Consider the following 27437-nt stretch of genomic DNA (forward strand, 5'->3'; position numbering starts at 1 on the left):
GGGCTCCTTCCACCTTGTTTGTCTCTGATCTCTCCTCACACAAGCGCATCTGACGCGGAGAAACTGCGGAGAGCGGCCCTTTCCTCCGAAGCCATGTCGATATTTCACCTTGAAACGCGTGGCTGTGGCCAGGATTGGAAGTTGGAGTTTCCACAAACTTGCCTTAGGGTTGTTCCCCTCTGTCTGTTCCTTCTTCACGTTCGTTATCGCTTCTGTTGAGGCCCGGCCTGGGCCAGGGAAGTTCCAACGGCAGTGTCGAGTCACAATCTCTGCCCGAAGCAAGAGAAGCTCACCAAAAGCCAACCCACCTACGTAACTTTTCCCATGTCTCCCCGTCCTTTATCTGATCCTCGGCTCGCCCGAGAACGACGAGTTTTCTTGACCTGGCTTGCTGTTCGTCTTGAATATCTCGCTTCTTCTCTTGCCTCTCCTCTCATTGGACACCAAGACAACACCATGGGCATCACGACGGCTCGATACCGCTGCCTCAGCATGCGGAACACCTTCATCCGTGCCCTCATTTTGTCCTTCGTCCTCTTGACCATCGCTGGTTTCTTCGTGCAGTTTGACAGTGATGTTCGTGACACCATCATCAACTCGGCAGCTTCGGCAAAGGAAGCCATCACTGAACAGATCCCTTTGGCTTCGAGCGTCATCCCCTCCTGGATTGATGAGCAGCTCACGCCCTCACGGCCCAAGCCATCCCGGAACATGACCTGCGACTACAACATGGACAATCTCAAGAGGTGGCAGGAAAAGTACAAGCTTGAACCATCCTTTGAATACCTCAAACGGTACATCCAGGTCGTCCGTCAGGACATTCCCAGGAGGTCCGTCACCAGAATCGACCAGAACCTCCTCCTCGATGGGTTTCGCGTGGTGGATGTGGGTGCGCAATACGAGCCTGACGTCTGTCCCGAACCCCTCGTCGTCCCTGTCACCAAATCACCTTTTCCCGGCACAACGAATGCATCAGACTTCATGTTCGCAGTGTCCACCACATACCAACGCTTCATTGAGCCTCGAACCAGCCCGATTAACGAATGGTCCTACTGGCTTACCGATGGCCGAGGTCAATCCAATGGTGGAAAGCTGCTCCTCAAGCTCCTGGAGGTCACCGACGAGCAACTCGACGAAGCCCGCGCAAAACTCTCCGAGGTCGGCATCGACGCCGAGGTGTACAGGTCCGACCCGGTCGACATCATGGCGGTACGCTATCTCAGTCTTGTTCCCACCATGTACAACCACCCTGCGCGTGAAACCAAGAAGTGGCTCGTCTTGTGCGACGACGATACCTTCTTCCCATCAATGCACGCTTTGGCGGACAAGCTTGCCGAACACGATCACACGAAGTCGCTCTACATCGGCGCGCTCTCGGAAGACGTCAACAATGTCCAGCGCCATGGCTCTCAGGCATTCGGCGGAGCAGGTGTATTCCTCAGCGTCCCCATGGCTCGTCTTGTCACGGAGAAGTTCGACTCGTGCCGCTCCGAGCAAAAGATCAACGAGTCCAACACAGGCTGGGGTCCTCAAGGGGACATCCTGCTGCGCAAGTGCATCTACGAACACTCCGAGGTCCGCTTGACCGTCCTCAATGATTTGTGGCAGCTCGACCTCTTCGGCGATCCCTCGGGCTTTTACGAGGCTGGCCTTCGCCCTCTCTCCCTGCATCATTACCGTGGCGGGCCCTGGCACCTGGCTCTTCCATGGCACTACACAAAGGTTGCACGCGTCTGCGGAGAAGATTGCACACTTCAACGCTTCCTGACGGCGGACAACTACATTATTTCGAACACTTTCAGCGTTGCATTCTACCCTCGCGGGATCGACTTCAACCTGGACCAGATCGAGGCAACGTTTGGCCCCGCCCCGGACAACAAGGGCTGGAACTTTGACTTCGCCATGGGACCCCAACGGCCCTCGCTGCACAAGACCGGACGCAAGATATCGTGGGATCTGGGCGAAGCCAACCTCTACGAAGATGGAACTGTTTCGCAGGTTTACCTGCTCCACCATGACGACTGGCGATGGAAGAACCCGGACGGCACACCGATGACGACCAAGGATGGTCTGATCGAGTTGGTGTGGATGCCGGATGCGAAGGATAGGGGCTTCTGAGGTGTGACTCATTGTTGTGATGGTGAAAAACATGGACATATGGGACTATTGTGAGGATTTTACATGCTAAGGGTGGAAGTTCTGATGGTTTCTTTCGCAAAGAGTGTAATTATCCTACGGTTGTGAGATGACTCAAGGGTGGGAGGCAACAGGTTATTTATTCTAGAACAAAACTGGAGAAGCTGAATCATGAAGTCATTAATAAACTGTTGCTAAGCTAGCCGAAGAGCAAAACATCAAATCACCCATCCAACTACGTACAGCATAACCACCTTGCTTCCTCCACAACTGACATCCCAGGCAATCCCAATTCTCGTGATCCTCTTTTCAAATTGAGAAACTCAACCCTTCCGATCGGGGCCAAACCCAGGAGGCGCCGAGGCATCATCATACGCCGGCGGAGGCGGCAGATCATCCACCGGGCCTCCCGAACCTCCAGCGGCCGGCGGCGGTCCCGGCGGCGGCGGAGGAGGGTGGCTGGGATCAAAGTAACCCGGCGGCGGGGGCATCTCGCCAAGCTCCGCCAGCTCCTCCATCTCGGCACGACGCGCGGCCTCGGCTTCGGCGGCTGCCTCGGCAGCCTTGGCGAGAGCGGCGGGGGTGCTGTAGTACTCGGCCGGAAGCTGCTGGTTGGTGGTAGGAGCAGTTGAAGAGGAGCCAGGTTCGTCGGCGACGGAGAGGTTTTGGACACCGCGGGTGAGGTTGGCAGCAGCTGGGTCGGCGGGAGGGGGTGGGGTGGTGGTGGTGCTTGCGACGGAGGGAGGAGGGGGCGGGGGGATCCAGATTCCTTGCGGCTGGGTTGGGATGGTGGTGGTGTTGGTGGTAGTGGTGGAGGATTCCTGAGCAGCGGCCTGTTCGGCCTGTTTGCGAGCGTAGACGGCCTCCACGGAGCCGAGGATTTGGTAGAGCGGTTTTGCGCCCTCGGGCCAGGTGAGACCGGACTTCTTGCTGCTTGACTCTTGAGTTGTTGCTGCTGCTGCTGCTCCAGGGGCGGCGGTGCCGGGGCAGGTGGCGATGGGAACCGCCCCGGCCAAGATGCTCTTGACGGCAACGGGCTGGCCGTAGAAGCGCGCGTTGGTGTTCTCACGCGGAACGATGACGGTGCCGTCGATGTGGATGCCCGCGAAGAGGCCGCGGGATTTGACGTAGCTGTAGACGGGCTTCTTGAGGGCGTCGCGGAAGGCGGCGGGAATGGCGGGTTTGGGTTTGGCTTTGCCCTTGCCCTTTTTAGCGGCGGCGGATTCGTCGTCGGAGGTGTTGAGGACTTCTTCGGGCACGATGGGCGTGGCGAAGTGCGTGTTGTCGGCGGAGAGGGGGGAGGTGGTTGTTCCGGCTGCTGCTGGAGCTGGGGCAGAGGCCGGGACCGGGGCCGGGGCTGGGGTTGTCTCCGTCGCCGCCGCCGCCGGAGCGGGCTCGGTCCTGGTCTTGTCCTTCTCCTTGTCAGGAGGAGGGGGCACGCCAAAGTCGAGAGCGCCGCCGACGCCGAACGGGCCGGCGGTCACGGCCAGGTCGGAGCCGAGGCTGAGACGCGTCCTGGTGAAGAGCTCGAGTGCCTCGCGCGTGTTGATGACGACAACGCAATCGTAAATGTCGACGCCCGCGACGAAGCCCGCGCCGATAGAGGTGACCTGGATGGCCGACGGCGGGGACCAGGAACCGTCGGGCAGCCGGGCGATCAGGATGCCGCTCCCGCTGGACCCGGATGCCTGGAAAGCCACGCGCACCGCCGTGAAGATGGCCAGGCCCTGGGCCTTGGCGATGACCTTGGGCGGGATGGTCAGGAGGGTGCGAGGCTTTTTGGTGCCCGAGGAAGTCTTTGTCTTGCCGTCGCCCGAGGGTGCAGCGGCGGTGGTGGCGGTGCCGGGGATGGCGTCAGTGTAGATTCCATCTTCTGTCATGAGGGTTAGCCATGGTTTGGAAAGTGATGCGGACGGAGTCTTGAATGGAACGTACTGCAAAAGGCGCTCAGGATGCGCGCGGCCTTCTCGCACTCCTTGTCCAGAGACTCAGGGAGGAAGCCCTCCGAGCCGAACTTGTGAGCCAGGGCGTTCACGGGCCCGGCAACCTTGGAGGTAAAGGCCTCGCCAAAGGCCGAGAGCCGGTTCTTTTTCTTGCCATCGCTATCCTTGCGGTGATGGGAGCTATAGAAGCCCCATTTTGGGGATTTCGGGGGCTTGTCGTCGACGGGGCTGGCGTTGTAGATGTCGTCGTCGCCTCCTGGAGGGGCAGCGAACTGCGGGTTGGCGGGATTGTACGGAGGGATCTCGTAGTCGGGCAGCGGGATCTCGTTGGAGTGTCTCCTGGGTGCGGGCTCGGAGCTCTTGGCCGGCGGGGGACCAGGAGGAGGGGGAGGGAAGTTTTGCTCCTGGCCCTGCTGGCCGGACGGTTTGTCACTGGTGCTCATGTTGTTTTGGATGTCTTGCGAGGGGATGGAAGTCTGCGGGATTTCGATGCTGGCAGAGAAGGAGTAGAAAAGGGGTCGAGCCTCAGTGGTAGCAGTGGTTCGAGGTGCGGGGTGATGGATGGATGAACAGCTGCAGGATCTCTTAAGCTTGGAGCTGGACTTCTATTTATTGTGGAACCAAGTGAGGCCTCATCTCCCCGATGAGCAGCCAAGCAAACAACCCCTCTTTGCCTCTGAATCCTCAGCCGTGTGACAGTGGCTTTGCACGGTTTACCTGTATGCGTACTCCGTACGCCAAGTTGTCTTGTTTTCCTTGGGCCTCCCAGCTCAGTCGTCATGGAAATCCAGGGAAACGGGCCGCCACACGCCATGCCCCTCGTTTGCCAACGTCATGGTGTGGCTTGTTGCGTTATGACATCAGTGGCGTTGAGGGGTTCCTTGGGGCTGAGCGGCTCGGCGCGACGCGGCCCTCCTTGGCATCCATGACCGCCCCTGAAGAGCAGTCCAGACCCAGTAGATGTAGTCAATGACCTTCTGACGTGGGAGAGGTAAGGTTGGTAGCTATTCATTAGGTATGCGTGCCATATCTAGAACCTGCTTGTGGCTGGATGAATAAGGGGTTTGAAGCTCCACTTGCAAGAGCAAGTCGAGGGTCGACGTTGGCTATTCCCTCGGCCATCCATTTCTCGAGGCCGCCGATGTTAGGCAAGATGAGCAATGACAGAAGCCATGGCTAGTGCAGAAAATAATTCTCTCCCTCTGCAGTAATTCTGTGTTTTTGTCCTTTTCACCGCGGCGATGTGGCGCTGCGGCTTGGTCCAATCCTCGGGTCTGCAAGAACTGGCTTTCACGCTTTCTTTTATGGACTAGAAGTGGAAAAGGGGAGCTCCAGCAATGGCTCAAAATAGACATGAGAGGTCGTAGTAATTAAGGTAATACGCCCATACACAAAGCCCTGACCTGACCGTTAGGGCCCTTGCGGTGGATGCAACTCATGGCCGGTCCGTTGCACACTTTGTATCTGTCAACCTGTCCCACAACAACTGTCTTCCGTAAAAGTTACAACCACTCTGACTTCGCATTCGTTGTTAGGACATACCCCTTTCAGCAAACTGCTCACCGGATGGAACTCCCGTAGAAGGCGCGGGAGGACGATGGGGAGTATCATTGCCGCAATATATGTTTCTTGGCGGCTATTCTCGACGTCCACCTTGATTTATCCGCCGGCAGCATCTTCAACTTCAAGTTACAATCCGCCCTGTCGGACCCGTACGGTCCGCTGGCACACTCCCGCAGCCGAAATTGTTAATATGGAATGCGCTGCCGATCGGACACCATGACGCTGCAGGGACCGGAGCTGTCTTGATCAACTTGATCAACAATAAATCGCCTCAACCCCGTCGTCGTGACGCGTCGACGACGAACACCTGGTCCGCCACCTCCGTTCTGCCAGTCTAGCATAGCCCTCACGGCCATCCATCTCCCGGCAACGACAAAATGGCCCTCAAGTCCTTCGTCAGCCTTCTCGCCGCTGCAAGCAGCTCGCTGTTCGTGCTCTCCCCTGCCCCCGCAGCCGCCGAGGAGCTGGCGACGTGCGGTACCACTCCGTACTTCCCCTCCGAATACACCTGCTACAACGACCGCACGCTTTGCCCGTTCCAGTTCAGCCTTCCCACCAAGCCATGCGCCGGCGGTTGCTACTCGCCCGAGCAGTTCGAGTGCCTGATGCCCTCGGGCAAGGGCAAGGGGAAGAATAACGACCGGGACGACCTGGGAGTTCTGCGGCCGCTCCCCGAGGCTACCAGCCCCTTCACCCTCACCGTCTGGGGCCCGCGCTCCATCTTCCGCAACATGACGGTCCGCGCTTGCGGAGGGTATCTGGCTGTGGGTGCCAACGCTAGGCAATGCCAGGCCTGCACTGCGGTGGGGGGCACGGATTGTGAGAAGTACAGCAACGTGACGGCTCTCCTGCCGGATGGAAGGATGGTGAGCGGACACCCCTGTTATCGTTCGACTAAGCATAGCTCTCTTTCAGGAAAGCTGACCATTCCTAGAACTCCGGACACCCCGACCCGCAGTACTGGTACGTCGACCCGCTCTCGGGCATCCTGCGCTACACCGAGCCGGTGCCGGCCAACGCAACGGAGCCCATCTGGGGCTCGGAGTGGGCGGGCCAGAACGTCAAGGTCTACGAGAACGGCTTGTTCATCTGGAACCGCGAGGACGCGAAGACGCACTACTGGATGGCCTGCCTCGTCACGCTCAACGGCGGCGTCCACAGCACCGGCCGCTCGTGGCGTCTGTACGCGACCACGAGCATGAACCTGGAGCGCGGAGACTGCGAGCTGGTGAGGGTCGTTGCTAAGGCGGTGGGGGAGAATGATGGTGTGTATCAGTACTTGTAGTTGGCGGTTAATAGAGCATAGACGAGAGCATAGACGAGAGCATAGACTGGTAAAACGTCTGAGGCAATCTCAAGAATAATGACTCATTAACGGCTGGTTCTTCCCGAGTCATATCAAGCTGAAGAAACCATCAGGCTCAGCGGGGGCATCCGATTTCACCTGCTCGAGTCATTCGGGGAGAACGTAAAACATGTCACGACAAAGCCGGCCTCTTGTTCGACAGGTAACAAGGGTGTTGTTACACATCAACCCTGTCCCCGTGGATAGCCGCTGAGAAAAGGCCAGGGGATACTTCATTCCTAGCTTACAGAGGTTGACATGCAGGACATGATGCATTAATATTAGCAGCCAAGAATGGCTCGGTCCTTGGCTTATAGACAGGGCACATAGCCTTCCCTCCCTTTGTCAAGCTGGCTGAGCGGCAGGGCGAATCACTCAATCGGCATTATCCCCGCAACGTTACCTTTCGCCGGGATTTCGATGAACGATCAGGGCTGTAACCATGCAGCAGACTCCTCAGGAATGTGCACGCGCCTCAAAAGCTCGATAATAGGCCAATGCCTTGTCTCAGCCGCAAGGTGGCATTACCGCCGTGTATCGGGTTCAAGGGCAAGGAAACGGACGGGAAGGCAGATTGCTCAGCCATGGCAGGGCAGGATCCAGGGGCTTGGCTGGGTGATCGGGACAGGGTCACCTCATCTTCATCTCGTTTGAGGCATCTCTTCTGCTACCTTTCCCAACCCACGCAGAATGCTACCTCCACAAACCTCCCGTAGTGTAACCACCACATATCGTGTTGGGAGCAATGATCGTTCGACGTTTTGCTGCGAGGAGCGAGGGAGCAGACAGCATGGGCCACATGGATGGACTGTTGCGGTATGAGTAGGCGCCTCCCTCAGGTACACAGCCTGGCACCCTTTGATCGAAATCACGTAAGCCCGTCCTACCCTGAAACAACATGAGAGAGATTGGGGGCTAAAAGCTGACCCTATTTAAAGCTAAGCTGCAGGTGTTTGGCCTCTCACGCAAATAATATGTCAAGCCGAGCTGCAGGTCCCCTCTGCCACTACCACCCTCCAGACCTCGCCTCATGTCGTGTCCGGCTTGTACAAGCCGAACAGGACCAAGTACCCGGCCTTGTGGTCAGCATTCCCTTCGGTATTATTATACCCGGGGCCTTGCCAGGCCAAGCCAATGCTTCCTGCAGTTCAGAACTCTACATGAGCCTCTGGAGCTTGGTTCGGCTACCTCTGCACGTGGAAATTCTCCGTATGTCCATGGTTGGACAAGCCTCACCGATGCTTACAGAGGAAATACATCATCTTTGCAGCAGACACAGAGACGAGATGCACCTTGCATCTCGTGCCACTTTCTATGGCCAATGTTCCTTGTCCCTTGATGTCTTCTATGCTTGACGGAGGTTCCATGTTGTGCGCGGCCCACTTCCCGGAGCAATACATCAAGAGTTTGCCTTGTGATTTTGATGCTCTTCACCATCACCACTATGGCCTCTGGTGACTCTTCGCAAAGAACCGTCCGGCTTTCAGTACTGCCATACCATGGCAACAAAACTGCCGTGGCCCTGAGTCTGGCTTCTTGATATTCCAAAGCGATCAGACTGTCTTGGGGGCCGATGGCTTCACAAGACAATACCTAAACACAGGCGTCTTACCCTGAACCCGGAGGTATGTACTGTAATGGAAGCCCAATACTGGATACCTGACTTTGCACGGGTCTTCTCTGACCTTCTAAGCATTCTCGGACATGCCATATTCCGCCTCTGTTGGATTCGGCATCTTGGCTTCTCGTCGTGTTGGTCTTGGCTTTGGTCATCTCGTCTTTTTGATCCTCACCTGCTCCCCGGTTCCGAGTAGTAAGAGTGAGGCGAGGCAGAGAATGAAACTTCATGGGTTTGGCAGTGTAGTACAGACAGAAAAACCGATGTGAGCTAGGGGCAGTGAGAGTGAGAATGAGGCTAGGTGCCTGATCTGATCTGGCAGTGCCTGTCTGACATAATAACCATAAGTAGTAACATGGCATAGCGAGGATCGAAAGCCCATAGATCATGAGCTTGACATCACTGAATTTAAATACAGGAAGATCGCATTCAATCCAGCCTAGACTGCACAATGGTTCTGCACGACCGTCGCACACCTGCCAATAGTGTTAATAACGGCCTAATACCATGAAGCGCTTCTTCATTAATAGCCTTCTGCTTCTCGCAGGGCTCCTCAACTCAGGGGCCCTCGCGGCTCCGTCTACACATCCCAGATCAAACCCCGACATACTGCTTGAAAGAGATGACCACTCCCTTACGTCTCGGCAAGGTAGCTGTCATTCTCCAAGCAACCGCGCCTGTTGGTGCTCTGGCTTCGATATCAACACGGATTATGAGACCAAGACTCCAAACACCGGAGTGGTGCGGCGGGTTAGTATCCCAAGTTACGTTTGACCAAGAAATGGACGTGAAGTGTGCTGACTCTCCCGCTAGTACACCTTTGATATCACCGAAGTCGACAACCGCCCCGGTCCCGATGGGGTCATCAAGGAGAAGCTCATGCTTATCAACGACAAACTCCTGGGTAGGGTCCTCTCGAACGCCTGCGTCTGCCACACAGCGTAAAACTAACGAACCGCTAGGCCCGACAGTCTTCGCAAACTGGGGCGACACCATCGAGGTGACCGTCAACAACCACCTGAGAACCAACGGGTAAGCGTTCGGACACAAAGCCCAGCAACCTAGACACACTCAACTGACCAAGTAGAACCTCCATCCACTGGCACGGCTTGCACCAAAAAGGAACCAACTACCACGACGGCGCCAACGGCGTGACCGAGTGTCCCATCCCGCCCGGTGGCTCCCGAGTCTACAGCTTCCGAGCGCGCCAATATGGAACGTCATGGTACCACTCCCACTTCTCCGCCCAGTATGGCAACGGCGTGAGCGGCGCCATCCAGATCAACGGACCCGCCTCCCTGCCCTACGACATCGACCTCGGCGTCCTCCCGCTGCAGGACTGGTACTACAAGTCCGCCGACCAGCTCGTCATCGAGACCCTGGCCAAGGGCAACGCTCCGTTCAGCGACAACGTCCTCATCAACGGCACCGCAAAGCACCCCACCACTGGCGAAGGGGAGTACGCCATCGTGAAGCTCACCCCGGGCAAACGCCATCGCCTGCGGCTCATCAACATGTCGGTGGAGAACCACTTCCAGGTCTCGCTGGCGAAGCACACCATGACGGTCATCGCGGCGGACATGGTCCCCGTCAACGCCATGACCGTCGACAGCCTGTTTATGGCCGTCGGGCAGCGGTATGATGTTACCATCGACGCGAGCCAGGCGGTGGGGAATTACTGGTTCAACATCACCTTTGGAGGGCAGCAGAAGTGCGGCTTCTCGCACAATCCGGCGCCGGCAGCCATCTTTCGCTACGAGGGCGCTCCTGACGCTCTGCCGACGGATCCTGGCGCTGCGCCAAAGGATCATCAGTGCCTGGACACTTTGGATCTTTCACCGGTGGTGCAAAAGAACGTGCCGGTTGACGGGTTCGTCAAAGAGCCTGGCAATACGCTGCCGGTGACGCTCCATGTTGACCAGGCCGCGGCTCCACACGTGTTTACGTGGAAGATCAACGGGAGCGCTGCGGACGTGGACTGGGACAGGCCGGTGCTGGAGTATGTCATGAACAATGACCTGTCTAGCATTCCGGTCAAGAACAACATTGTGAGGGTGGACGGAGTCAACGAGTGGACGTACTGGCTCTTCGAAAACGACCCGGAGGGCCGCCTCAGTTTGCCGCATCCGATGCATCTACACGTAAGTCACATCCCCCACTACCATTCGGAATGACCACCAGGTACTGACACCCTCCTCCTCAATAGGGACACGATTTCTTTGTCCTAGGCCGCTCCCCCGACGTCTCGCCCGATTCAGAAACCCGCTTCGTCTTTGACCCGGCCGTCGACCTCCCCCGTCTGCGCGGACACAACCCCGTCCGGCGCGACGTCACCATGCTTCCCGCGCGCGGCTGGCTGCTGCTGGCCTTCCGCACGGACAACCCGGGCGCGTGGTTGTTCCACTGCCACATCGCGTGGCACGTGTCGGGCGGGTTCAGCGTCGACTTTCTGGAGCGGCCGGACGAGCTGCGCGGGCAGCTGACGGGAGAGAGCAAGGCGGAGTTGGAGCGTGTTTGTCGCGAGTGGAAGGATTGGGAGGCGAAGAGCCCGCATGGGAAGATCGATTCGGGGTTGAAGCAGCGGCGGTGGGATGCGTGAGGTAGTTGGGCGGATTGTTTAACACGTAGCGGGTAAGGTTGGGGCGGGTTTGTTTGGCGTTTTCAGGGGTTGGGGTGCGGATGCTGGTCATCCGGGAAACAGTTCTACAACTGGTGTCAATAGACTAATATAGAGCGATCAAAGAACTGAGGTTCTGAAAGAGGCGTGGAAGTCGCGTTGTGAGTCCCTTTGCCATGTTGGGAAGTGTGGCTCAACATTGTGTTCAGGTTTGCTCAGGGTGATGTCGAACTGACGTGTTGATGAGGGTTACTGCGTAGAGACAGGAGATGTGGGTTTGTGGTTGTGGAGGACAGGTTCTGGCTCTGGGTGGGTCGTGTTGACGTGTTGATCATGTTTCGAGGCAGGAAGCCCGGCCTTGTGGTTGCTTTCCCTTGACGATGTTTCAGTGGAAGTGAAGGTGTGAGCCACTTAGAAAAGAATCCACAATTAAGAGTTGAAGGGGACCAAATCTTAGAAACATCCAGTTTCTCTATTTGTTTTACTTTTGTCTTTTCATCCTCCTCCGTGTTCTTTTCCATTGTCCTCTTGTTTCTCCCTTTCTCTTCGCTTCTTGTCATATCGCTTCCCATTTCTTGGTGTCTTGTCTCCTTTTTTCCTTGAGTCCTGGCAAGACTGCACTATGACAGAAGGGAAAGAGCAGACAAGCAAACACTGATTTGCAATGAAATGCTGAAACGGAAACAGCTCCCAATCCCCGATGATGTGAAAGTGATGTTACAGATCCTCGCCCCTTGAGTTGCGACTCAAGTCTTGAGTCTATTATGACTCGACTTGCTCCTTTCGGGTCTATGACTCTTACTCCTGATGTCTGGTCAACTCTCAGATCCAAGACCAGTTAGAATGAAGACAGATATTGTCCTAATAGGGAAGTTAGACTAAGAGTCACAGGAGAGGTGACTCGATGGTGAGGTTGGTGATAGAGTCAGAGGGCAGTTCTCAAAAATATATATAGTCCGGCTTCCCCCCAACCTTGTGCAACTGGTTTCCTTCTAACCTCCCATCAGAGATTAAAAAAAGAAGTATTTTTTAAGATCTCTTTCCGACCAGGGCGACCAAAAGACCACCATCACCATCATCATCATCACCACCACCACACACACCACGCACACATACCACACATAGCACACATACAGTTGAGTCACTTCAATTCAACGTCTCAACTATCCATCACACAAGGTATGTTCCCGTCCCCCTTTTTTATTTTTTATTTTTTATCTTTTTTTTTATTTTCATGTTCTTTTTCTTTCCTCACTAACATCACTAACACACAATGACTAACACATTATGCAGAACCCTCAACCACACCCGCCACACCACACACACCGCCAGCAACCATGACTCACGTCATGTCCCGCGCTACCTTCACTCCCATGGCCGATATCATGGCCCGCAGCTACAAGCACCGTGTGGTCTTCATCGTCCCCGAGTTCCACGTCACCAACAACCTCTTCGTCAAGCTGGCCCGCCGCCTCATGGCCCCTTACCTGGGCTACACTCCTCAGCTGTACACGGCCGAGCAGCTCCGCGATGGTTCAGTCGAGCAGATGTGGGACGGCCTCGAGGAGCTCGTCCTGGTGGTCATGGACATGGGCAGCAAGCCCATCTTCCGGGACCTGAAGAGGGCGCAGGCCGCCGCGCTCATGGACGCCATCAACCGCGCCAAGGACGTTCTCTGGGTGACGCTGGGCTGCTACCAGACCGTCGACCTGGCTTACGAGGTCAACGACGTGACTATTCGGGGTCCAGTCTTCGAGAACGAGGTCCTCGACAGGTTCCGTCACTATGGCGCCCCCGACACTGTCTCCAAGCTGAGGTTCCTGATCGACCTGGACCTCGACGAGATCGACGCCCGCAAGCAGGGCCGGGTGGCGAGGGACACGCTTCTCAGCATGCTCGCGCTCCCTCGGGCCCTCGGGTGGAGGGAGGTGATCTCGGAGGACTGGGGTGTGTTGCTCGTGGCCGGGCCGGAAACCAGCGCCTAATCCGCCTGGAAGCGCCGTCTCGCAACCATCCCTTGCAGGGCGAGTGGTATTAGGGTTGATGGGGCGGCGATCATAGACCGTGGGGAATAGAAGGATCCTATGACAGGATATGGCCGGTTTGGGCCTGAGTCTGGCTTAGTCAGCCAGCCTCAGTTCTCAGCCTCCATCTCTGGCGGCCCAGATGGCCCACCTGGCGCCACCCCTCTCTGTGTATATATTCAGGGCTTCCGGGCCCTCTGGGACTCAGATAGTTTCTCAGAAGAATTCAACCGCTTCCTTCACTTCATTCTGCATATGCCATCGTTCAGGTCTGGGCTCTGACTATGTCACAGATCCTTAGGGCGGGCGGGCGAGCAAGGATCCTGGGGTAGAGTTTTTGCATTCTTGTATGATATTTAAAACAGCGTAATGTCTTAATGTAAATTTGTACATAGTAAAACATTTTTCAGCGTAGACTGTCTATGCATTGCTTCCCGTGACATGGCCCTGTATGAGCATCCCCCTGTGACATGTTCCTGGTCTGGCAGCGTGTGATTGTCGGTGTGACCCTGCGTGTGAACTCGGGTGTTTCCGGCGCGGAGGTCTTCCGTATCCTTCAGTGACAGTTTGTTCTTGAATACATGTAAAAATCAACCGGTAATCAAGGCATCCTGTAGAAAACCAAGTAGGCGCTGATATTGATCTGTGTTTCCAACTACAACGGTGAACAGTGAACTTGGAGCAAACAAACTCTGCATCACACCCCTCTCCACCGCTAGTGCCGCTGTCTTGATGCTTCAACTCTTATTAGAGTCTCTCTCCTTCTGGAGCTTGACGCCTATCCAATCACTGATCCAAGGTTACTTATTCCAGGTGTAGCACCCCCAAGCAAGCATCAACACCACCGTCGCCTCCACTCCAACCAATGCATATATCCACCTCGCAATAGAACGTGGTTTCATGCGCGCAGTCTTCTTGGGCGGACAAACCGCCGCAAAAATGGCCGTCGACACAATGAAAAGCGCCGCTATACCCGTTGCCAAAACCCCGGTTGCCAAGGCAATGAAACATCCCGTCTCCAAACCCCTGGATGCTGCGAATAAAATCGCGTTCTTGACGACGGCATTGGGGACGGACACGCGGCTCGAGAGGTGACCAAGGATGCCACGGGGAGAGCTATCAGTGATACGTAACATATGTAGCCAGCCATCGGGTTCGGGGTCGGCGGTTTGGGCAGCCGGTGGGCGGAGGATGGAGTAGAGCGGATGGAGTGAGTCGATTGTAGGGGCGGGCGTGATCTCGGGCGTGGGCTTGGCTGCCGCCGTACCGGTTGTTGTGGTTTGGGAATCCATGTGTTGGCTCGCGGTCAGGCTGAGTTCCATTGTTGTCTGGAGACAGGAGCGGAAGATGGTGGATAGTGGAAGGGCGGGAGTCTGCGCTGGGGCAGGTGTTGGCTGTTCAACAGGCGGTCCGTCGTGGGTGGTTGTCGCATGCAATGCAAACCAGTAGTCGGGAAGTTTGGGGGTGTATGCGGGAACCAGCTTTTCCTAAAGTAAGAGATCCTCGTCGTCCTCTAAGTAGCAATATTCCTCTTCCATGGCTGACTTGAGTCAAGGAAATCCTAGGTTGTTGGAACGACGAGTGAGCAGATGTCGGAACACAAATGCGATCTTGACCGTTGTTTGGTGAGAATCAACAACTTGGTTGGACGGAGAGCTCAATGACTTAACCCCAGATTGACGTTGCAAGAAAAGAACATGACACCCCGGATGCGTCGGAATGTGCTGAGTTCCCGTTGGTAGATGTCCTTGAATGGCAGGAAGTGATTTCCATTGTCGCAAGGGACCCCAGGGCAACTGGCAGCCTTTGAGAGCCCGGCACCGTCGGTGTGGATCAACCTGGAAGTTCCAGATCGAATCCAGATGTGCCATTGGCGGTTTCTACAAGTGTAGACAGCTTCTTGTCAAGTGGTTCATGTCTTCCATTGTGTGTCAAGCTAGGGAGTAAATCAGGTACGTCATTCCTGCCGATCGCATCTCGTTCAAACCTGCCAGTTGGCGGCAACGCAGGCCAGTTGAGACTTCGAGACACAAGCGATGGACTTGCCAGGTAGCCCTCACAGCAACGGGGCCTCCTAATAACGGCTCGCCGAAACCATCTATGGATGCCATTCAGACTTGGTCTCAATCCAGTCCTTTGTTTACTTCGACCCGTCAACCCCTTGAATACCCCTGAACGATGGGCAGTCGAGACGGAAGGGTTAGGGTTGTGGCTAGGTCGCCTGCGGCGACACCATCACCCCCTGGCTGAAGCCCAGAGACCTAGCCACAATGGACATCAGCCGCTCGGGCGTTGAGGCCCCTCGTGGCTCCTCCGCTGATTGCCGATCCGATGGCACGCAGCGTGCATGCAGGTGGTAAGCTGCAGGCGGCCGTCGAAGTCAACAGACGGCCACGTCAAGTCTTCGTGAACTCGTCCCCTCGAAAATCCAACCCCATTGCTGGGATGCGATCCCTATCACCAGCTGCACCCGCAGCGACACTCCTCGCGGGAACAGAACCGGCCCGAGACACCTAGCAAACGGCCAACCATGCGGCTGCACAACCCGCTTGAGCTCGTATCACGGGTGCTCAGCGACATCGAAGACCGCTGGGTGCCCTACTCCAGCCTGTGGTGGAGGATGTGGACGCCGCCCATGGGACGAGAAGACCGATATCAAGATGGCTACTTCAACGGATACGTCGGCGACGACCTCGACGAAGACGAATCCTTGTCGGACCTCCCCATCACCGACATCCGCCGCTTGCTTGCCAAACCCGTCATCCGCCACATCTACCGCAAACTTCCGTACATTTGGGTCGATCCCATCAAGCGTCCATACGACGAGATGGGTCCCGAGGAGCGCACCCGCCGCCGAGAAGCCGTCACCGAGATCACCCTCGACGCCTACCGCTCCGGCAAAGCCCTGTACCCCCGCTCCACCATCCAGTCCATCGAGAAACAAATCGACGCCGCCGCCAAGCGCATCGCCCGACGCCGCAAAGACCCGGGGACCACGAGAACCCGCCGCCGCCCACATCTTCGCATACGCCATACACTCTTCTCGTACTGTCAGGCGCCCAACACCATGTTCGTTTCGTTTCCCTCGCTCGACGGGTTCACCACGCACATGCACGTGCTCGCGCCGGGAGCACATATACGAAGCAGCGAGGGCTTGGATGTCGAGGCCGGGCGGCCGCAGATCGAGTTCCGGAGCATCCAGGAGCTCGTGCAGTTTGACCCGGTTCTCGAGATTGCGTTCGAGGAGCAATACGCACCGGATAGCTGGGTGCCTTCCGTTGGGTACCACCCCATCACCGTCGCCGACAGGCCGGACCCGTCCTGGCTGGCATTTACGGGCGAGTTCAACCCGGAGGATCTGTTGTCCCCGGACACGCTGAGGCAGAGATTCGCGGACATGAAGCGGCAGGTGAGAGCGTCGACGGAGTGGCAGGCGTTTGTACAGACATTGGACCTGAACCACGGAATCGGCAGCGAGGTGTTGAGGCACGTGGACAAGTTGGTGTTCTTCTACCACAGCGGGCTGGCCGAACAGACCGAGTACAACCGACGGGCCATGTACATGTTTGCGCTGGCGACGTGTCTTCGCGAGTGGGTGCAGGCCCTCGGCGGGCGCGCGGTCAAAGATTTGCCCATCTACATGCCGTCGACAGATTTGCATGGTCGTTGGAACGATGACGAATGTCAGTTCTTGTCGGAGAACGGCGTCAAGTTGATAGACTCCAACGGCCGCCTCTTTCTGCTCATCGATGACCGCACGATTGTGCTCTCGTATCGAAGCTGGAACCCCGTTAAGCAGGTCGTTGCCGATTTGGCGCGGCCTGCGGCGCTTGTTTGCCGCACAGTGTCTGATGACGAGGCCAAAGACTTTGAATGGAAAGAGGAAGATCCTTCGGACACGGGAGAGGGAGGGCTCATGGTTCCGGTGATCAGGAGCAGGAAGATTGACGAGCACTCCATCTTGGTGGATCCTGACTCGCCGAGGGTCAGGAAGATGCTGCAAGATTATGTCAATTTTGGCATGCCCGAGCTGCCGAGGGAGAACGAGCCGGAAGAGCCGATCAGTCTCTACGTGAGGAGACCGGGGGTTGATACTGAGGTTGACTATTGGTAGGCGTGGTTGTGGAGTTAATATGTTGGATCTGGCGTTCGGGGCATATGGTTTGGATACTGCACATGATACCCTCATTGATGACTTTGAAGGAAGCATGAGACTAAACAAGCATGGAAATAACTCTATTTTAATGAACGTGGTGGCGAAAAGCACATGGACTCTTGACCTAGTGATCTATGTACCTCGCATCACTCCTCTTCAGGCGCGGAACAAGCCGTTGTCCTTGACCATCCCTTCCCATCTGACTACTACTCCTTCCCCTAATACCATCTCTACGATTCGCTCTCGGACCAGCTGGCTTGATAACATCCCAAAATGCCCTCTGCCTCAGCTCCGCCATCCCCGTCCGGTCCGTCCAAACAAACTCCTCCTCCGCCCACTCAGCATCGTTCGGCGCCAGAACCGCCACATGAATTGCATTACCGACATGTGGACTTGACCGTGGCAAGGCCTCCAGCCTGACCACCGGCCTGACACTCCCGTCTTCCAGCCTCATTTCCCTGACCTCATCCGACTTGACGCACTCCAGCACCGCCCGTGTCGCATGGAGGAGAGCAATAAACTGCGGAATCGTTGCGCGCACCGCGTTTCCGTCCGCCAGTCTTCGTTCTCCCCCGCCGTGACGACGACGATCGCGGGACGCAGGTGAGGAATGTCGTTGTCGACTAATACTACGACTGCGCGCCCGACTGTCCGCTCTGGCCCAAGACCTCGCGTCCTGTCGGTTGTCGTCAGGCAGCCAAACATACCTCGGCCGCCCCCGGAACGCGTTCGCCCGCCAATCAAACGTCCTATCGTCCTCGTCGATGAGCGTCAGAACCGCCTTGCGACGAACTCGCTCGTCGGCACGCATCCGGCCGAGCACGGAGCTGGGCACGTCGCGCATGAGTGCGACGGGACGGACGGCGATGACACCCCTGCCTCCGCGACCACCGCAGCCGTCGCTGATGCTGCTTCTGCTGCTGTCAGCTGGTGATGATGGCGATGAGTCAATACCTTCCTCCTCGTCCAGGATGACGCGGTACAGCGTCAGCGATCCGGCGCGGGCCTCTTCGGTCCACGTCGCGGCTGTGAGGTACACGCTGGTGCCACCGAGGTGCTTGGACAGGTCAAAGAGTTCGTTTTCGTAGCGCTCGAGGTCGCGGGGCTGGAGAGGGGGATGGGGATGGGAATGGTCATCATCATCATTCTTGAGGGGTAGTGGTATCATCAAGGACAGGGTTCGTTCGGACTCCATGAAATCGAGACGCCGGACCGAGTGGAAGAGTCCGTGCGCCGATTCGATGATGCTTCCGATGCCTTCGACATTGATGGGACCGGCGCCGGCGTTGACGGAGCGCAGAGGGGAGAGGAAGCGTTCGAGCCGGGAGCGGCGCGGGTTTTTGCGCGGCGGGAGAGGGAAGTCGGTGAAGGTGGCCCAGTCAAGGAAGCTTAAGAGGGGAGGTGAGAGCGGATGGTGGTGAGGGATGATTTGGTTTGACGTTGCGGTTGTGTTGTGGGTTGTTGGCGCAGCGAGTTGCATCGATGTGCTGGGACTCATGGGAATAAGTGATAATTCAGGGGTCGCCTCTTCGGCGCGCTGATGGTGAAGATGGCAGTCATCAAGAGACATGGTTGATGATAGTATGCGGTTTTTCGTCAAGCTAGATTCGCTATTTAGAGATGACTGTTTACTATGCCTGAGGGGTAACTGATTGTACTACTATGTGATCTTAAAAGAAAACCGATGAGAAGAGAGATATCGACAGGAATTTGATGCATATAAGACAGTCTCTATGTATATGTCAGCAGACATCACTCGGGCAATGCCATAGCCACAGGATTTAGGTGAGAACTTGATCATCTTGGTGTATGTGTCACTGAACCCCGACGCGTGACCTCCAGTGTGATCATGAGCGACTGAGACAAAGGAGGTCAGCTCGCAGCTGGGCAACCACCAAAGTTGATCATGTCTTGTAGAAATATCCATTTCGCACTATTCTTCTCACCCGGACCCTTGATACGAGGAAGCGCAAAAGGGGGTGGTTTAAAGACACAGGCAACGATGCGCAGGATAATGCCAGCTATTCTCATCTTGGTCAGGATTCTCAGCTGGGTGTTGGATGTCTCGTCTCTTCTTGGCGCAGATGCAAGAGCCTCAGGTCCATAACTAGCACCCAGTACCCAGCAGCCATGCAGCACATCTTGGGTATGATCAGGCTAGCTGAACGGTCAGTAACATCCCTCAGTCAAGATATGTATGTACATATCTCAACTGGGTGGACTCTTACGAGGTCATGAAAGCCGTGGCTTCAAGTCAAACCATTCCAGCAGACGACGCAGCGCAGACATCGGTCTTGAACCCCTGAACTCAACGGCCAGCAGAGGCAGGCACCTGAACTTTCACAATCTGAAAGTTTGGAAAATAAAGCTCTTCTCCAGGGAAGTACGTTCTAACCTCAACCATAAACACCTTCCAGTCGTCAGCATATTGCTCAACGCTCGCTACCAAGATCTCCTGCCCTCAGCTATGGCCAACCACTTTCATGAGCCCGCAGATATAAAGGAGCCCAGTGAGAAAAGGACACTTCTCCGTCTCGAGTCTGCTCGCTTATCCCCTGGACCTCATCCCAAATCCAACGCCCAACATGGAACTTCGCACACAACCAGGGATCATACAGCTATCGTGCTCATCGCAGGCATTGTGTTTTGCTTATGCACGGTCTCGCTGATGTACAAGACGACTATTCTGCGTCTGATGGAAGATTGAATCTGCCGCGCTCACTATGGCACGTCAAAGTTAGAGCTGATCGACGAGAGCCGATGCAATGTTGACGCTGTGAAAAAGCAGCTGGCATCCCTAGAAAGAAGATGCATCGGTCTGAAGGGGTTGATGGGATCCGCTGTGGCCTTGCCGTATGGTGTACCTGGAGACAGGTATGAAGACAGAAATATGGTCAAACGCCTGGCTTAAGTTGGTAGCTTTGCTGACATTCCTTACTGGGTGGATCACCTCTAGGGCTGGCCGGAAGAAAACAGCCCTGCTTGCCTACATTGGCCTTCTTCTGGCCTTCTCCTGCGCCACGTTGATGCTTTGGGTCCTTGAGTCTCCGCATGTGTGGCTGGTTCCGCTAAGTTCGATTTTCCTCCTCATCGGCGGTGGTGACGCTGTTTTTACCAATACCTTGAACTCTATGCTGGTAGATATTAGCCCGCCACATGAGCGGTGAGACGCTTACCTGTACTTCGTGAGCTCGCCATCCTCAAGCATCCGCATTCTAACCGTCTCTCAGCTCAACCTCCTACCTTAAGTTGAGCTGGGCTGCCACAATGGGAGGTGTGATCGGACCTGCTCTGGCTGGCTTCCTCATGGAACAGCTTGGGGTCTGGCCTGCGGTACTTCTCACTTTGAGTCTGGCCTTCTCTCTGGTTGGAATCATGCTGGCCCTCCCCGAAACCTTGCCACAGAGCATCAGGATAAGGCCGGGCGCAGCCCACGGCAGGCGTCACTTCACGGAACATCTGCGCGAGCATGCTCACGACCTCAAGGGATCCATATCCCTTCTCCAAAATCGAAATCTCCGACTCACCATACCAGCTTTACTGATCCAGTCTGCCCTCTCCCTCGCCAACGCCTCGATTATCATAACCCAACAACACATCAGCACATACTTCGAATGGACCATCACGCAGACAGAGTCCTGGCTCATCGTCCCGAACCTGCTGTCACGAACTTCCAAAGCTGACAGCTGCTGTGTCATTGAAGTCGTTCTGGATACAAACACTTGTTGTTGGTTGAGTTTCCTTCTCACTGTCAGCTCATCCCTTCTGTGTTACCCGGGATTCATTGTCTCAGCCTCCCAAACTGACCGGCGTTTCAACGGTTGTGCCGCCACGCTGATCCGTCGATGCCATGATATCCCCCCCGCGATTTGCTGTGCCACGCACATATGGCGGATTTGCGGGGTTCCATCGGCGGAATCACTCTATAAGCGGCCGAAATTCGTCACGGAGGGGAGGCGGTCCGGCATTCAGCTTGCAACGGTTAGCATAGACCCCTGAGCTGACACTGCAGGTCAACGGCACAGACAGCCCAACTACCTAGCTATCCAAGCTCGGTGCATGGATGTGGAATAATACTAGAACCAACAAAACATAACAAGATGCTAATGCAACAAGAGTGCATCTGTTGGAGGACCATGTCTCACTGCTTCTTGATGCACACCTCAGGGGGTGTAGGGACTCCAGGAGACTTCCAACACATATTGGACGGAAAATAACAAAACGGCAACTCCCCTCCCATGCGACAATAGGTATTTAGGTTCTGTATAGTCTTCCGAGCACTCTCCGAGTAGACCTTCCCGTGAAAATTATCTCCTGAGTTCACTCGTCATTCACCATTCCGTGACCGGCCCACCTGGCACTACAGCTCTCAGATTGTCCGCCAAGTGTACTTAATCCCCTCTATTCCATAGAGACTTATCATCCCCTCCAAGCCGTCCATCATGTCCTCCAAGACCCTCCTCATCATCGGCTCCGGCCCCGGCATCAGCCGCTCCGTGGCCTCTCTCTTCGCCTCCAAGCGCTTCAAGAACGTCGGGCTGATCGCTCGGCGTGCCGAATCCCTTGCCGCCGAAAAGTCTGCCCTGGAAGAGGCTGTTGGCGGTGATGTAAAGGTCGGCACCTACGCCGTGGACATCACCGATGCGGAGGGCTTGGAAAAGGCGCTCGACCAGGCGGAAGCGGAGCTTGGCAAGCCCGAGGTCGTCTTCTTCAATGCGGCACGGGTCATCCCTTCGGCATTCTTCGAGCACGATATCAAGGAGATCGAGTATGACCTCAAGGTATGTCCGCTGGGCTCGGAACCGCTGCCACAAGAACCAAGCTCATAGTTGCAATGAATAGATCACCGTCTCGGCACTCTACCTCGTAGCCAAGCGGTACATCCCGCATCTCGTCTCGCTGGCCAAGTCGGGCGAGCCCGACTCCAAGCCGGCGCTGCTCGTGACCAGCTCGGCGCTGCCGTTCCAACCCATCCCGCAGCTGTTCGCGCTGTCGCTAACCAAGGCTGCGCAACGCAATCTGGTGCAGAGTCTGAACTTGACGCATGCGCCGGAGGGCGTGCATATTGGTGTTATCAACGTGGCGGGTCAGGTCTTGCCGGATGACCCGGTGCGGAACCCGACCAACATTGCGGCAAAGACGTGGGAGTGGTTTGAGGCGGGTAAGGAGTTCGAGGTTGTCATCTAAGGGGGTTGGTTGGTATCTGCCGTGGCTGAAATGTCTGGAGAGATGATGTTCTGTAGCAGTTCAATCAATTTGAGTTTGTGTGCTGCAATCCATCTGTCCTCCGTGGAAGACGACATGGTTTTGTGCCAGGAATTTTTCTGTTGTGTCACCGCCCCTACCGTAACTGAGTTAAGATAATGCCTTGTTCTTCATTCATATTACACCGATGTCGTCCCGTCCCGACCATCCCACACCAAGACATGTAACACCGCAGATTGAGAGCTGAGCCGAGACACTATGGCGACACGTCTCTTAGCTGAGTGTGGAAGGGGAACTTGGACAGTGCGGCCAAACAGTCTTCTGAGGATTAACGTGCGGTTCTGATCTGAGAGCTGCATGTTTAACTCCAGATCTAATTAATGCTACGCGGTTTCGGATGCTAACAATGCAAATGGTCGTCCGGGAGTTGAGGATGACGGCATCTAATCAATGTAGAAAACATCGCTATGTCTAAAACAATCCATCTTAACAACGATTGGGACATTGCTTCAGTGAATCATAGAGAAACCCGCACAGATGCCCGGCTAATCGTTCCATTCTTGGGCTCTCCATCAGATGTGTCCTTAACCGTCATAAATCCAAGGTGTAATATGCAGAGACAAAATAAGAAAACATGAAAACAAGACGTAGAAAAAGGAGAGAAGGGGAGACAAAACAACTCAAGGCCAACAGAGCTCCTGACTCCAGCACCTAAACATTAGTGCTCGTCCAAGTAAAATCCTTCCTCACGATAATCTCAGTCTTCAGGCCCCCATCCCTTTCCGGACTCCCATTCCCCCTGGATGGAGGCACCTCCCGACCGGCAGCATCCACCGTCAACTCAATCTCATCATCCCCGCGCAGCGTGGCGGTATCCCCAAACGTGTACAACCCTTTCCCCCACTGCGAATGAGTATGATGATGATGTCTATGCTTCCTTGGTTTTTCCGCCGTGACGTCCGCCACATACGCATGCGGCCCGAAAACGCCAGGCTTGTTATGACTACCAAAGCCATTCCCAGAACCGCCGCTCTCGTGGCCAACGCTGATGATCCCAGCGCTCCGCGCGCCCGTACCACGCGAGCCCGCCGCCGCGGTCCACCACCTGCGCACGAGCGGCGCGTAGGTGGGCAGGCACGCGCACACAATGCCGATGAAGGGCTCGACGCACGACCAGATGAAAACCTTGGACATAGCCCAGGTGAAGTCGGGAGACTTGACGAGCTGGTCCATCATGACGATGCGGACGGCGGAGGCGACGCAGACGCTGCGGAGGTGTTTGTTAGTCACTTGTTGCCCTCTTACCTCGGTTGGACCTGGAGGAGGTTGGAGGGGTGAGAGGGGAGATGGGGAAGATGCTTACAATCCGCCGAGTAATAGGATGCCGCCGACGAAGATTTTCTTTGTCGGGGGCATTCGGAGTCGGATGACTGCGTAAAGTTGGTTAATCAGTCGGGGTTGATGGGTCAGGGACGTCGAAAGGGGGAGAACGTACTGGTTGGGATTGGCACCAGCAGAATAGCAACGTCAATGAACAACCCAATAATGCCGTTTATGAAGTAGAATAGGGGCGCATCGATACACTTCCCCACGGCGGTTGGGTCCGTGTACTGCCTCCAATAGTAGCTGACAGGTCGACACCCTGACAGCCAGGTGATGGTGACCTCAGCCCAGTGGCCGATGGTGAGAGCGAAGACTATACCCCAGATGATCCCCGTGCCAAACATCCGGCGGTAGAACAGGAGAATGGACGTTTTGGTGGCGGAGATGCAGGCGATGTACACAATGACAAAGGCATATGTTGTCTGGTACAGCTTGTTGAACTCGTCCGCTGTCACCACCCACAGGTGCTTTCCGCCGCCCCAGGGGAGACTGACGAGGCAGCACACGGCGGTGCCAATACCAAGGATCTGGGCGGTTGTATCAGTCCCGAAAGCTCTATTGTCGAGTCTAACATATTTTGACGATCCTCAGGTAAGTGAACTTACAGCCGCCACCATAATCACATAGTCATCCTCAGCCAATCCAGGGCCGCTGTGTGACAGCCGCGTGAATAGCCGAAGGACAACAGAGGACAGGCCAATGATCATGATGACCACGACGGAGCCGATGATGTCGGCGTGCTGAGTCTCCGTCAGGTCGACGCCCGGAGGCGCTGGGCCCCACATTCCCGAGGCGGACATGATGGCTGGCGTCCGAGGTACCGGTGGCGTTTCTGTAGGTGTGGATGGCTTGATGCGAGATCACCGTTGAGACGATAGGCCTGCAGCTTGGCGATGAAGGTCAGGAGTATTAAGAGTAAGTGGCTGAGCCAACCAGCCAGGTGGACAATGGGAAGATAGAGTTATGGATCTTGTGTTAAACACTTCGAGCAATGTGGCTTGTTTTAAAGAGTCTTCAAGACAGGCATAAGGAAACGTATAAGAGGTTCTTGGGTTCTAGATGTTCACACATAATATGGGGTACACGTGGATAGAGGGGGGACGTTGAACATGGGACTAGAGGCGAATATCACCAACGATGGTGGCGTCCCCGGATATGCCATGGTTAAAAGATGGCGTTCTGGTAACACCACGGTCTGGATGAATTGAGGAGGTGAAGTCGACGACACAGCCTGTTGCTTCAAAATTGGTTTCGCATATTCCAAGACTTCCCACTCTGGCTGATATCTCCCTCGACCGTTGTCGTCCTGCGCCGCAACGCTAGACTCATGTGTCACAAAACGTCATTCATACATCTGCTCTGGTCTGAAACCCAATAGCCAAAAACTGCACCGAAGTGGATAAATCCTGATCAAAGTGTAGAATCATAACACAGGACAATTAAGACAACATACAACGGAACCTGGCCTGCAAGTTCACCTTGGTGAACTGCACCAACTATTACCATGCCGTCCCGTTCTGTAGACCCTTCTCAGCCCCTGATCATCGCCAAGCTTCCTACGTGCAGAAGCCGCGTCGTAGGGGGTGGGTTGCAGAAGCAACACCGGGAGGGCGGAAAGTTTAGCTCCCGAGGGGGACGTAACGTGAGGTAGCTACCTGAAGAACGCAACCGCAAACTGTTGATTGCCATTCTTGTCTTCACTAGGATCATGTTCAATCCCGTCTTACTCTATCGGCATGCCGTGTCGGTTCAAGAGTCCCGAGTCAAGTCGGGCCGCGTGGTCCCTCCATCCTTCAGCACATATAGTTCTTCGTTGATACGACGAGATGCGGCGGAAGGGATGTACCTTGTGTTCCCAGGCTGTGTCATGTCAAAATGAACGAGGAATCTACGGGACATTCGTTGTAACCTCGGGACAGGCACCATCTCGGTCGCGGATTTTATCAGTTGCGGCGTATCTGGATAGATTTTACATCCAACCTTCCCTTGCGTAGATCTCAAAGATGGGCACGGGAGGTTATTGACTGCCGCGGGACAGGGGCCTTGCAGATCTGTTACCAACATCGGCAGTTCAGCATTCAGACCTGTGACAGGAACCAGGATTCGTAGACGCCGAAAACAGGCCGATTTTCATGGCCAACCCAACACCTCACCAAACCAAGGTCGGTCTAAGGTCAGGAAAGTGAAGGAGAAAAGGAAGTGTAATATAAGTCGAGTTTGGCAGGGGATCCGGGGTATTGACGCGGATAGGGCAGAGTCAGGCAGAGTGATGGTCTTGAAGTGTAAATAGTCTTTCTTGGTCCGATGTAACCTCAGTCTTACATGCCTACAATAATTCCATGTATCAACCCCTCTTCCACACAAAGATGAGCTTGGCAAACCCAACGGTAAAGAGCTTGTATGTATCTGTGAAGTAGGAAAGCGTTAGCGTTGAGTCAAGGCCGGGCGGAAAGAAGTGACCGGACGGGTTGTTCTTCTTGTTCCGCGTCGAGGAGCTGAGGATGTGACAGATAGAACAGATGCAACAATGGCATCATTTCGCAAGACCTAAGGTTGGAGATATGAAGCTTGTGCCACCTACAGATAGTCAAGTATGGAGGCGTATAACTATTACCACGAGATATTCCGTGTCATCCCCTGGGAACCCGTAGATAAACTCCGTACCTGACCGAGGTAGTACATACCTCCCATATCCTGCCGGCACTTGACTCTCAACGGCTTCCAGCCGCAGCTCCTGTTCCTTCAGCTAGCCTGCCTGTCCCTCCTGCACGAACGTTTCGTTTCTACTTCCCCAGATCTGTTGAAAAGTTCCTTGATCTACCCCCGCGTTTCCGCATGTTCACTCTTACCCCCTGCCCGCCGTTGAAACAAATTGGCCCGAATTCTTGAGAAGATGCCCTTGTCAGCACGTTCAGCTGCGGATTTGACTCTTGCCCAGGCGCCCCTGAGGCGGAACGGGTAAGGCGCCTGCAGCTCGTCACTCTGCGGCCGGGTTTTATTCAACGTCCCCGTGTTCCTGTCCCTGTTCATCCAGTCATCTCGCCTTGGATCCTGAGTCGTCCCTACGTGGTCGTATGCGGTACCCGATGATGTGCGGTTGCGCCATGGTCGGTCCCGGCGTGGCTGCCATGCTCGGTGTCGGTGACGGTTCATGAAAAGGATTCCTGATAGGAACGATGGAAAGTACCTACTCCGCGTCTCACACCAGACTTTGTGTTCCCGGCATGTATGTACAATTGTCCTTGGATGTTGAACCAAACACGTTTGTATGACCCTGAGGCTGTCAGAATGAAACTGTCGTTTTGCTGGAGAGTGTGCGGAGTGATAATGCACGTCAGCTGTCCCGTCTGCTCAAGTCAATAGTTACGCTGCTGGTCAGCCCGTGCCTCTGGTGTTGACCCCAAGGCTATGGGCATGGGACATACAATTGGCTTGACAAAAGATCGA

At 55.5% G+C, this 27437-nt stretch overlaps 10 protein-coding genes across 10 annotated transcripts; 6 read left to right on the plus strand and 4 right to left on the minus strand.

The window, feature by feature from the left end:
* Window positions 1–456: 456 nt before the first annotated feature.
* On the plus strand, window positions 457–2118 carry VTJ04DRAFT_2030 (uncharacterized protein; the record flags this gene model as incomplete). Its single annotated transcript, XM_069359784.1, has 1 exon — window positions 457–2118. The coding sequence occupies one exon, from the start codon at window positions 457–459 to the stop codon at window positions 2116–2118; it is 1662 nt and encodes a 553-aa protein (XP_069224638.1).
* Window positions 2119–2459: 341 nt separating this feature from the next.
* Window positions 2460–4522, minus strand: VTJ04DRAFT_2031 (uncharacterized protein; the record flags this gene model as incomplete). Its single annotated transcript, XM_069359785.1, has 2 exons — window positions 2460–4009; window positions 4072–4522. The coding sequence occupies 2 exons, from the start codon at window positions 4520–4522 to the stop codon at window positions 2460–2462; spliced, it is 2001 nt and encodes a 666-aa protein (XP_069224639.1).
* A 1497-nt stretch (window positions 4523–6019) lies between these two features.
* On the plus strand, window positions 6020–6927 carry VTJ04DRAFT_2032 (uncharacterized protein; the record flags this gene model as incomplete). Its single annotated transcript, XM_069359786.1, has 2 exons — window positions 6020–6508; window positions 6577–6927. 2 exons carry the CDS (start codon window positions 6020–6022, stop codon window positions 6925–6927), a joined length of 840 nt encoding a protein of 279 aa, XP_069224640.1.
* A 2129-nt stretch (window positions 6928–9056) lies between these two features.
* On the plus strand, window positions 9057–11204 carry VTJ04DRAFT_2033 (uncharacterized protein; the record flags this gene model as incomplete). The annotated part of the gene is made up of 5 exons (XM_069359787.1): window positions 9057–9092; window positions 9419–9509; window positions 9577–9637; window positions 9693–10746; window positions 10812–11204. The coding sequence occupies 5 exons, from the start codon at window positions 9057–9059 to the stop codon at window positions 11202–11204; spliced, it is 1635 nt and encodes a 544-aa protein (XP_069224641.1).
* A 1355-nt stretch (window positions 11205–12559) lies between these two features.
* Window positions 12560–13207, plus strand: VTJ04DRAFT_2034 (uncharacterized protein; the record flags this gene model as incomplete). The annotated part of the gene is made up of 1 exon (XM_069359788.1): window positions 12560–13207. One exon carries the CDS (start codon window positions 12560–12562, stop codon window positions 13205–13207), a length of 648 nt encoding a protein of 215 aa, XP_069224642.1.
* An 839-nt stretch (window positions 13208–14046) lies between these two features.
* Window positions 14047–14538, minus strand: VTJ04DRAFT_2035 (uncharacterized protein; the record flags this gene model as incomplete). The annotated part of the gene is made up of 1 exon (XM_069359789.1): window positions 14047–14538. The coding sequence occupies one exon, from the start codon at window positions 14536–14538 to the stop codon at window positions 14047–14049; it is 492 nt and encodes a 163-aa protein (XP_069224643.1).
* A 1238-nt stretch (window positions 14539–15776) lies between these two features.
* On the plus strand, window positions 15777–17360 carry VTJ04DRAFT_2036 (uncharacterized protein; the record flags this gene model as incomplete). The annotated part of the gene is made up of 1 exon (XM_069359790.1): window positions 15777–17360. One exon carries the CDS (start codon window positions 15777–15779, stop codon window positions 17358–17360), a length of 1584 nt encoding a protein of 527 aa, XP_069224644.1.
* A 166-nt stretch (window positions 17361–17526) lies between these two features.
* VTJ04DRAFT_2037 (uncharacterized protein) lies at window positions 17527–18882 on the minus strand (the record flags this gene model as incomplete). Its single annotated transcript, XM_069359791.1, has 1 exon — window positions 17527–18882. One exon carries the CDS (start codon window positions 18880–18882, stop codon window positions 17527–17529), a length of 1356 nt encoding a protein of 451 aa, XP_069224645.1.
* Window positions 18883–21844: 2962 nt separating this feature from the next.
* On the plus strand, window positions 21845–22589 carry VTJ04DRAFT_2038 (uncharacterized protein; the record flags this gene model as incomplete). The annotated part of the gene is made up of 2 exons (XM_069359792.1): window positions 21845–22183; window positions 22245–22589. 2 exons carry the CDS (start codon window positions 21845–21847, stop codon window positions 22587–22589), a joined length of 684 nt encoding a protein of 227 aa, XP_069224646.1.
* A 729-nt stretch (window positions 22590–23318) lies between these two features.
* VTJ04DRAFT_2039 (uncharacterized protein) lies at window positions 23319–24790 on the minus strand (the record flags this gene model as incomplete). Its single annotated transcript, XM_069359793.1, has 4 exons — window positions 23319–23874; window positions 23971–24037; window positions 24103–24517; window positions 24596–24790. The coding sequence occupies 4 exons, from the start codon at window positions 24788–24790 to the stop codon at window positions 23319–23321; spliced, it is 1233 nt and encodes a 410-aa protein (XP_069224647.1).
* Window positions 24791–27437: the final 2647 nt, after the last annotated feature.

This window comes from Mycothermus thermophilus (genome assembly GCF_041956435.1).
Source record: "Mycothermus thermophilus strain CBS 625.91 unplaced genomic scaffold VTJ04scaffold_1, whole genome shotgun sequence".
Taxonomy (NCBI): domain Eukaryota; kingdom Fungi; phylum Ascomycota; class Sordariomycetes; order Sordariales; family Chaetomiaceae; genus Mycothermus; species Mycothermus thermophilus.